Here is a 9626-nt window from a genome sequence, read left to right as displayed (position 1 = left end):
AGAAAATGATAGAAGGAGGAGGGGTAGTGAAGATGTTTCATGCCCCAGCCTGTGGGGGTTTTTGACATGGGACCCTAGGAGAAAAGGGCAGAGAAACAGAGACAGGAGACATGAAGAAGAAGACCAAGACCAACTTTGTTCAAGGCCCCCCAAAACTGTATTTTCTCAGGGAACTTATACAGGCAGGGGAAGAAGTGAGCAAGTGGGATTCTTCATGTAGCCTGGGCATTCAGCCAAGGTGAATCTCTGGCAGCTGCAAGATGTTTTCTTCTTCTGGGAGGGCACAATGACCATTGACCACCCGATCTCTCCAAAGTCTGTAGCTGAGGAGAAGTCAAAACCTAAGCCTATCTTTAAAATGAACTCTAAAGTGGCCCCTGGTTCTGGAAAGGCTCAGTGCAGCAGTGTAGGGCAATACCAGAATAGGGAAGTGGGAAGGGGTGGATGGGGGAACAGGGGAAGGGAAGAGGGCTTATGGGACTTTCGGGGAGTTAGGAGCCAGGAAAGGGGAAATCATTTGAAATGTAAATAAAAAATATATTGAGTAAAAAACTGAACTCTAAACATAAAGTAAGGTCAGTTTGACTCTTAGCAGTTTCATTGTTTTCCAGTGTCATGAATCCATTGCTTAAACTATCTTAACTGTTACATCAGTGAACACAGAAACCAGGGTAAACTGATAAATTTAAGCAGTATACTACCATGAATAGAGAACATATTAGACAATACCTGGAAAAGCATTAGACAATATGCATTTCCAGGATTGTTTATGCAAGGTAAGGAGGAAGTTGTAGCCAGATCTAAAAAACAAAATTTCCTACTTTGCATGTTCTCCTAAACTTCCTCTTTTTCATGTATTGAACAGTTATGTAGCATGGTCTTTCATTTAGCTCCTTTGATGACAGATATTATCTGATACAAACTATTTAAACCATTCCATTTATTAGAGTCCCAAATGCTATCTTTACAAAGAATTTTTTTTACTGCAGATAGCCCTTCATGTCTTTGTTCCTCAGGATTTAGATGAAATGTCCTCTTGCCCTACAATGGACAGATAGCCAGGAACCAGAAACTCAATGGAGTAGAGACCTTGAGTAGAACCAAACATTAATGGGAAAAGCTAATGAAATTACTCCTAATGATAATGGAAAAATTTAATTAAATTACTCCTAATGATATTATAATGCACACATATATTAGTGTCTGGTCCAGGCATTATCAGATGGAGAAGATGCAGAGACCCACAGCCAAACATAATGCAGAAAGACAGTGTAAGTTGAAATATTCAACTGTGTCCCCCTCCTCAGAGATGGGGGAACACTAGGAAAGAGGGGAGGAAAGATTATAAGAGTGAAAGTGTTTGGAGAATACCAGGAGAACATGGTCCCACCAAATTAACTAAATAATTGCTCACATGGGCTTTGAAATCTTGAAAAGTCAAGGCTGGGTCTTATAGGGGTCTCTATGAGCTCCCTTGCCTATTCTTTAGGGATATTAATTTGGTGTTTTGTGGAACTACAAACAATGGTTTCAGGTTTATCTCTGAATCTTTTGCCTGATCTTAAGAGTCTTTTCTAACTGTTGTGTTGTCTTGGCTATCCTTTATTTGAGGGCTTTCTCCTTTCCTTATTGTATCTTGATTTGTGGTGTTTAGTTCTCCTCTCTTTGTAGCCATTTGCTTGCAGAAGAGGAAGTAGAGAGGAGGTAATTTGGGGTAGGGAAGGTAGGAGGGACTAAATGGAGTGGAGGGAGAGGAAACTGTGCCTGGCATGTATTGTATGAGAGAAGAATCTATTTTCTATAACAATAAAGAGAATGTAAGGAATATAATCTGAAAAAACCTTCTTTCTTACCTTATGATTTTCTTTTTTTAAATTTATTGATATATTTATTTACATTTCAAATGATTTCCCCTATTTTGGACCCCCACTCCCCAAAAGTCCCATCAGTCCCCTTCCCTCCCCCTGTTTTCCCACCCAGCCCTTCCCACTTCCCTGTTCTGATTTTGCTCTATACTGCTTCACTGAATCTTTTCAGAACAAGGGGCCACTCCTCCGTTCTTCTTGTACCTCATTTGATGTGTGGATTATGTTTTGGGTATTCCAGTTTTCTAGGTTAATATCCACTTATTAGTGAGTGCATACCATGATGCACCTTTTGAGTCTAAGATCACATATTCAAGGCTTAGGATGGCATTACTGAGGCACCAAGGTCCCTTTCCCTAATTGAACTACTTTGTAAAACTTCCTTTCACAAACGGGATTATTATGTAGTATGTTTTTGTATTTGGATCTTGTTTGAAAGATACATTTTGTAACATTAATATTAATTTATTCACTAAAATTTAAGTAAAAGTACCAGTGTTGCCATTATAAAGATATTTTTTCTTAATAAGTACTCTTACAAGGGCCTCTTTTATATCTCTATTCCTCAGGCTGTAGATGAAAGGGTTCAGCATGGGAGTCACCACTGTGTACATCATGGCCATGGAAGCCTCCTTTGCTGTAAAGTTATTAGCTGATGGGCATAAGTAGAGACCAATAATTGTTCCATAGAACAGTGAGACCACAGACAGGTGGGATCCACAGGTGGAGAAGACCTTGTGGATGGCCCGAGTAGATGAAACCTTTAGAATGGAGGAGACAATTTGTACATAGGACACAACAATGAGTAAGAATGGGATGACAATAAGGGGCCCTCCCAAGAAAAATATCAATAGTTCATTAATATGAATATCAGAGCAGGCCAACATGAGCAGGGCAGATATGTCACAGAAATAGTGGTGGATCACATTGTCCTCACAGAATGACAATGTATCCAAGAGTAGAGTGTGCAACAGGGAATACAGCATGGTAATTACCCAGGACACCAGCACCAGACACACACAGAGCTTTGGGCTCATGATGCTGCTGTAGTGAAGGGGAAGGCAGATGGCCACATAGCGATCATAGGCCATGACCACAAGGAGGAAGATTTCCAGGCCTCCAAATAGATTTAAAAAGTACATTTGTGTCAGACAATCTGCATAGGAAATTGATGTGTCCTGCCTCTGCATGCTCTGCAGCAACTTGGGCATTGTGACAGAGGAAAAGCAGAGGTCAGAGAAGGACAAGTTGCTGAGAAACAAGTACATGGGTGTGTGGAGATGGGAGTCTAGTAGAATGAGGATGATGATGATAAGGTTTCCCAGGACAGTGGTGAGGTACATGGACAGCAACAGGGCGTAGAACAGGTGCTGGTGCTCTGGGGGGATGGGCAGGCCCAGAAGAAGGAACTGGGAGATGACAGTCTGGTTGTTATTTATCATTCTTCCTCTGTCATATCCTAATGAGAAAATAGCAGATCCTTTAAAATTAAAATATCAATATACATCTAGGTTATATATACTATCACAATGGATCTAATAATCTTCCTAGAAATTATAATTTCAAATCTCCAAGTGTTTATACTTAATACAATTATAAACGATTATTCTTAACTTTTCTTTAAGAGATTTATGTTTCCAATATGAATACTGATAAGTATTTATGTTTTCTTTATTTGATTTTATTCGATATATTGTTATTTACATTTCAAATGATTTCCCCTTTTCTAGTCCCCCCACTCCCCAAAAGTCCTATAAGCCCCCTGCTCTCCCCCTGTCCTCCCACCCACCCCTTCCCACTTCCCCATTCTGGTTTTGTCCTATACTGCTTCACTGAGTCTTTCCAGAACAAGGGGCCACTCCTCCTTTCTCCTTGTACCTCATTTGATGTGTGGAGTATGTTTTGGGTATTCCAGTTTTCTAGGTTACTATCCACTTATTAGTGAGTGCATACCATGATTCATCTTTTGAGTCTGGGTTACCTCACTTAATATGATGTTCTCTAGCTCCATCCATTTGCCTAAGAATTTCCTGAATTCATTGTTTCTAATGGCTGAATAGTACTCCATTGTGTATATATACCACATTTTTTGCATCCACTCTTCTGTTGAGGGATATCTGGGTTCTTACCAGCATCTGGCAATTATAAATAGGGCTGCTATGAACATAGTAGAGCATGTATCCTTATTACATGCTGGGGAATCCTCTGGGTATATGCCCAGGAGTGGTATAGCAGGATCTTCTGGAAGTGAGGTGCTCAGTTTTCTGAGGAACCGCCAGACTGATTACCAGAGTGGTTGTACCAATTTGCAACCCCATCAGCAGTGGAGGAGTGTTCCTCTTTGTCCACATCCTCGCCAACACCTGCTGTCTCCTGAATGTATAATCTTAGCCATTCTGACTGGTGTAAGGTGAAATCTCAGGGTTGTTTTGATTTGCATTTCCCTAATGACTAATGAAGTTGAGCATTTTTTAACATGCTTCTCTGCCATCCGAAGTTCTTCAGGTGAAAATTGTTTAACTCTGTACCCTATTTTTTAATAGGGTTGTTTGGTTTTCTGGAGTCTAACTTCTTGAGTTCTTTATATATATTGGATATTAGCCCTCTATCTGATGTAGGGTTGATGAAGATCTTTTACCAATTTGTTGTTTGCCAATTTGTCCTTCTGATGGTGTCCTTTGCCTTACAGAAACTTTGTAATTTTATGAGGTCCCATTTGTCAATTCTTGATCTTAGAGCCTATGCTATTGGTGTTTTTTTCAGAAACTTTCTCCCTATACCGATGTCCTCAAGGGTCTTCCCCAGTTTCTTTTCTATTAGCTTCAGAGTGTCTGGCTTTATGTGGAGGTCCTTGATCCATTTGGATTTGAGCTTAGTACAAGGAGACAAGGATGGATCAATTCGCATTCTTCTGCATGCTGACCTCCAGTTGAACCAGCACCATTTGTTGAAAAGGCTATCTTTTTTCCATTGGATGTTTTCAGCCCTTTTGTTGAGGATCAAGTGCCCATAGGTGTGTGGGTTCATTTCTGGATCTTCAATCCTGTTCCATTGATCTGCCTGCCTGTCACTGTACCAATATCATGCAGTTTTTAACACTATTGCTCTGTAGTATTGCTTGAGGTCAGGGATACTGATTCCTCCAGAATTTCTTTTGTTTCTGAGAATAGTTTTAGGTATCCTGGGTTTTTTGTTATTCCAGATGAATTTGAGCATTGCTCTTTCTAACTCTGTGAAGACTTGAGTTGGGATTTTGATGGGTATTGCATTGAATCTTTATATTGCTTTTGGCAAAATGGCCATTTTAACTATATTGATCTTGCCGATCCATAAGCAAGGAAATTTTTTCCATTTTTTGAGGTCTTCTTCCATTTCCCTCTTCATAGTCTTGAAGTTCTTGTCATACAGATCTTTCACATGTTTGGTAAGAGTCACCCCCAGGTACTTTATACTGTTTGTGGCTATTGTGAAGAGGGTCATTCCCCTAACTTCTTTCTCAGCCTGCTTATCCTTTGAGTATAGGAAGGCTACTGATTTGCTTGAGTTGATTTTATAACCTGCCACTTTGCTGAAGTTGTTTATCAGCTGTAGGAGTTCTCTAGTGGCATTTTTTGGGTCACTTCTGTAGACTCATATCATCTGCAAATAATGATAATTTGACTTCTTCCTTTCCAATTTGTATCCCTTTGACCTCCTTATGTTGTCGAATTGCCCGAGCTAGTAACTCAAGTACAATATTGAAAAGATAAGAAGAAAGGGGGCAGCCCTGTCTAGTCCTTGATTTTAGTGGGATTGCTTCAAGTTTCTCTCCATTTAGTTTGATGCTGGCTATCGGTTTGCTGTATATTGCTTTTACTATGTTTAGGTATGGGCCTTGAATTCCTGTTCTTTCCAAGACTTTAAGCATGAAAGGATGCTGAATTTTGTCAAATGCTTTTTCAGCATTCAATAAAATGACCATGTGTTTTTTTTCTTTGAGTTTGTTTATGTAGTGGATTGCACTGATGGATTTCCGTATATTGAACCAACCCTGCATCCCTGGAATAAAGCCTAGTTGACCATGGTGGATGATCATTTTGATCTGTTCTTGGATTCAGTTGGCAGGAATTTTATTGAGTATTTTTGCATCGATGTTCATAAGGGAAATTGGTCTGAAGTTCTCTTTCTTTGTTAGACCTTTGTGTGGTTTTGGTATCAGCAAAATTGTGACTTTGTAGAAGGAATTGGGTAGGGTTCCTTCTGTTTCTATTTTGTGGAATAGTTTGAAGAGTGTTGGTGTTAGGTCTTCTTTGAATATGTGATAGAATTCTGCACTGAAACCATCTGGTCCTGTGCTTTTTATGGTTGGAAGACTTTCTATGACTCCTTCTATTTCTTTAGGGGTTATGGGACTGTTTAGATGATCTATTTGGTCCTGATTTAATTTTGGTATTTGGTATCTGTCAAGGAAATTGTCCATTTCCTTCAGATTCTCTAGTTGTGTTGAGTATAGGCTCTTGTAGTAGGATCTGATGATTTTTTGGATTTCCTCAGTTTCTGTTGTTATATCCCCCTTTTCATTTCTAAGTTTGTTAATTTGGATACTTTCTCTGTGCCCTTTGGTCAGTCTGGCTAAGGTTTATCTATCTTGTTGATTTTCTCAAAGAATCAGCTCCTGTATTCGTTGATTCTTTATATGGTTCTATTTGTTTCCACTTGATTGATTTCTGCCCTGAGTTTGATGATTTCCTGTCTTCCACTCCTCCTGGGTCAATTGGCTTCTTTTTGTTCCAGGACTTTCATGTGTGTCGTTAAGCTGCTAGTGTATGCTTTCTCCATTTTCTTTTTGGAGGCACTCAGGGCTATGAATTTTCCTCTTAGCACTGCTTTCATTGTGTCCCAAAGATTTGGGTATGTTGTGCCTTCATTTTCATTAAATTCTAAAAAGTCTCTGATTTCTTTCTTTATTTCTTCTTTGGCCAAGGTGTCGTTGAGTAGAGTATTGCTCAGCCTCCACGTGTATGTGGGCTTTCTGTTGTTTTTGTTGCTATTGAAAACCACTCTTATTCGATAGTGGTCTGATAGGAGGCATGGGATTAGTTCGACTGTCTTATATTTGTTGAAGTCTGTCTTGTGACCAATTATATGGTCGATTTTGAAGAAGGTACCATGAGGTGCTGAGAAAAATTATCATTTTTCTCAGCACCTCATGGCAGAAAAATTATCATTTAAATATAAATACTAGAATACTTAATGCTAAATTTTACACCATAATTTGTGTGAGAGATCTAAAGTATGTTTTCATTGTTAGGGTTAATCATTTGTTTCTCTTCTCAGAAATATCAATGATTACAAATCATATCCATATGCTTTAATACTCCAAATGTAATTGATTCTGATGCAGAATAAAAATAGGATAAAATGTTTGTAAATTATAAAAAGAAGCAACTAAATTACTTTGAATCTTCACTTGAGTTATTTCTTAGACATTTATTCTATATTTGATAGTTAATATATGCATCAAATGCATTAATTAAAATGCTAATTTTTAAATAATTCTCATTATTATTCAGGTATTTTATAATGTCATTAAAATATGTGGACTTTGAGTCAATAAGAAACACTCCATCACATGATGAGCTTCATATAACCAGATAAAGGGTTTAGATGGAAAACACAGTTCTCTACAGAAAAATATGCATCTTCTGCTTTAGATACATGTCTTTATCCTCCACTGTTCTCAGGGATTCCAAAGTTTTCACAGTTCTTCAAATATTGTCCTATCAGTTTCTAACATCAGTCTGTGTCCTAAGTCACATGCAAGGGAACAGTCTCTCTCTCTCTCTCTCTCTCTCTCTCTCTCTCTCTCTCTCTCTCCTCTCCCTCTTTCTCTCCCTCCCCCTCCCCTTCCTCTCCCCCCCTCTCTCCCCCCTCTTCCCCTCTTTCCCCCCTCTCTCCCTCCCTCTCTCTCTCTCTCTCTCTCTCTCTCTCTCTCTCTCTCTCTCTCTCTCTCTCTCTCACACACACACACACACACAGACACAGTGATTCTTGACAACACTGGATAATTTGAGTCTAAGAGCTGGCATCTTCACATACTGACAATGTTTAGTACAGCTATAATCAGTGCCTGCACACCTAATGCATTGTGGATAAAGATTACTGAGGGAAAACCACTTAGGAAAAAAATGTCATGCACCATTTAAAAATATGTTCTCCTTGTGTATGCCAGACTGGCCTTAAAAGCAAGCAAGCAAGCAAGCAAGCAAGCAAGCAAGCAAACAAACAAACAAACACAACTCTGGACTCTTTGCTGAGCACTGGAATGAAAGGAATGTACCACCAAGCTCAGTTTCTGCTTCTCCAATAAGCGAACCGTGCCTCTGTTTTATGTATGCGTGCATACAAAGATCAGAATCCAGAGAAATCACCATCAATTGTTACCACTGATGGGCTGATGGATTTCATACCTTCCTTACTGGTTATCAATACAGGAAAACCATTTATAAACACAGGAAACAACACAGGAAATTATCAAGGGATATGTTTCTAACATTTTCTCCATCTGTGTATCTTCTTGTATTCTGTAGAATCACTGAGTTTAATTGAGTATATCTCATTCTACATTTACTTGAATATCTGGATGCCATAAATGTCACACTTGATGGACTGCATTTAGGAGTAATCTCATATAATACCAGTAAAGCAGAGGTTTTCAAACTTGTGCAAATAAAATTAATCATCACCTTGGGGAGGACATTTTTCAGAGTTTGCTAAGACACCACAGGATAAAGTATAGTAAACTTCAGCCCTTCAGTCCAACCACAGTGAACTCCATTTTACAAGGCTGCACTTGTGTTGAAATGTTATAATACTGAGAAAAATATAATCAATAATTATAATAAACCAACCAATATGAAAGAGGTCATATGAGGACCATGAAAGAAATATTTTATGGTGTGATGAAGTCTTGGAAGACAGAGAAAAGAATGTTATCTTACCTGAAGAAATGTCCTGCATTACACTGGAAGTTCATGTGGATTCACAGAAACACACCTGCTTGTTTTCCTGACTAAATCTAGCTTTCCTGAGCCTGAGTCCTAGTTTCTGGTTGATGATTCTGCTCACCTTCATTTTATTTGCAGACACTGTAATAGCAGCCTCTGTACTCATCACCTATCTGTGCCATCCCTGCACACATCCCGCTGCCATCCCTGGGCCTCAAGTGCACAGCATCCCAGAGGAGTCCAGATCCTATGAAACTCATTAAGTAAGACATAGTAATTACTTAGGACCTTGCTTGGACCAATTTACTACAGGGATCTCTAACAGAGACCAATTATGGCCACTGATTACTATTTCCTATTTTTAAGAGAAGGTAGAATTTAAAGACAACAATAAGTAAATCTAATTAAAAATAGCACCAATAAAAAATCCAAAAAATCGTGGAAAGCTGCTTAGTCATTCCATATTCATATCATGATCATGGCTTCTACTTGACTGGAACTCATAGTGTGGAAAGGGAAGAAGGGTGACTGCACACCATCCCAAATTGGCAGGATTTCTTCTGACTATAAATGAGTTAGAGTGTCTTACAGACAACAAAATTTATGTGAACCTCAGTCATTTTTATATTTTTGGATTTGAGGCTAGTCTTTAATTGGGTGAGCCAGCTCTTCATCCCAACCTATGGTGGTTTTTAATCAGCATGAGATCATAGAAAACCACACACATTGGAAAGCTCCCAAGGACAGCATGTCAATTCTACATGACATACTATCT

At 38.9% G+C, this 9626-nt stretch overlaps 1 protein-coding gene across 1 annotated transcript; it reads right to left on the bottom strand.

The window, feature by feature from the left end:
- Positions 1 to 2344: 2344 nt before the first annotated feature.
- Positions 2345 to 3307, bottom strand: LOC127694383 (olfactory receptor 1468-like). Its single transcript, XM_052195932.1, has one exon. The coding sequence runs from the start codon at positions 3305 to 3307 to the stop codon at positions 2345 to 2347; it is 963 nt and encodes a 320-aa protein (XP_052051892.1).
- Between the last annotated feature and the right edge of the window lie 6319 nt (positions 3308 to 9626).

Source organism: Apodemus sylvaticus, chromosome 10 (genome assembly GCF_947179515.1).
Source record: "Apodemus sylvaticus chromosome 10, mApoSyl1.1, whole genome shotgun sequence".
Lineage (NCBI taxonomy): Eukaryota > Metazoa > Chordata > Mammalia > Rodentia > Muridae > Apodemus > Apodemus sylvaticus.
Note: the sequence above shows the minus strand (reverse complement) of the source record. Positions and strands in the feature narration are given on the sequence as shown.

Excerpts from the sequence above, each read along its gene's own strand:
- LOC127694383 (XM_052195932.1), bottom strand. The coding sequence starts at position 3,307 with ATGATAAATAACAACCAGACTGTCATCTCCCAGTTCCTTCTTCTGGGC.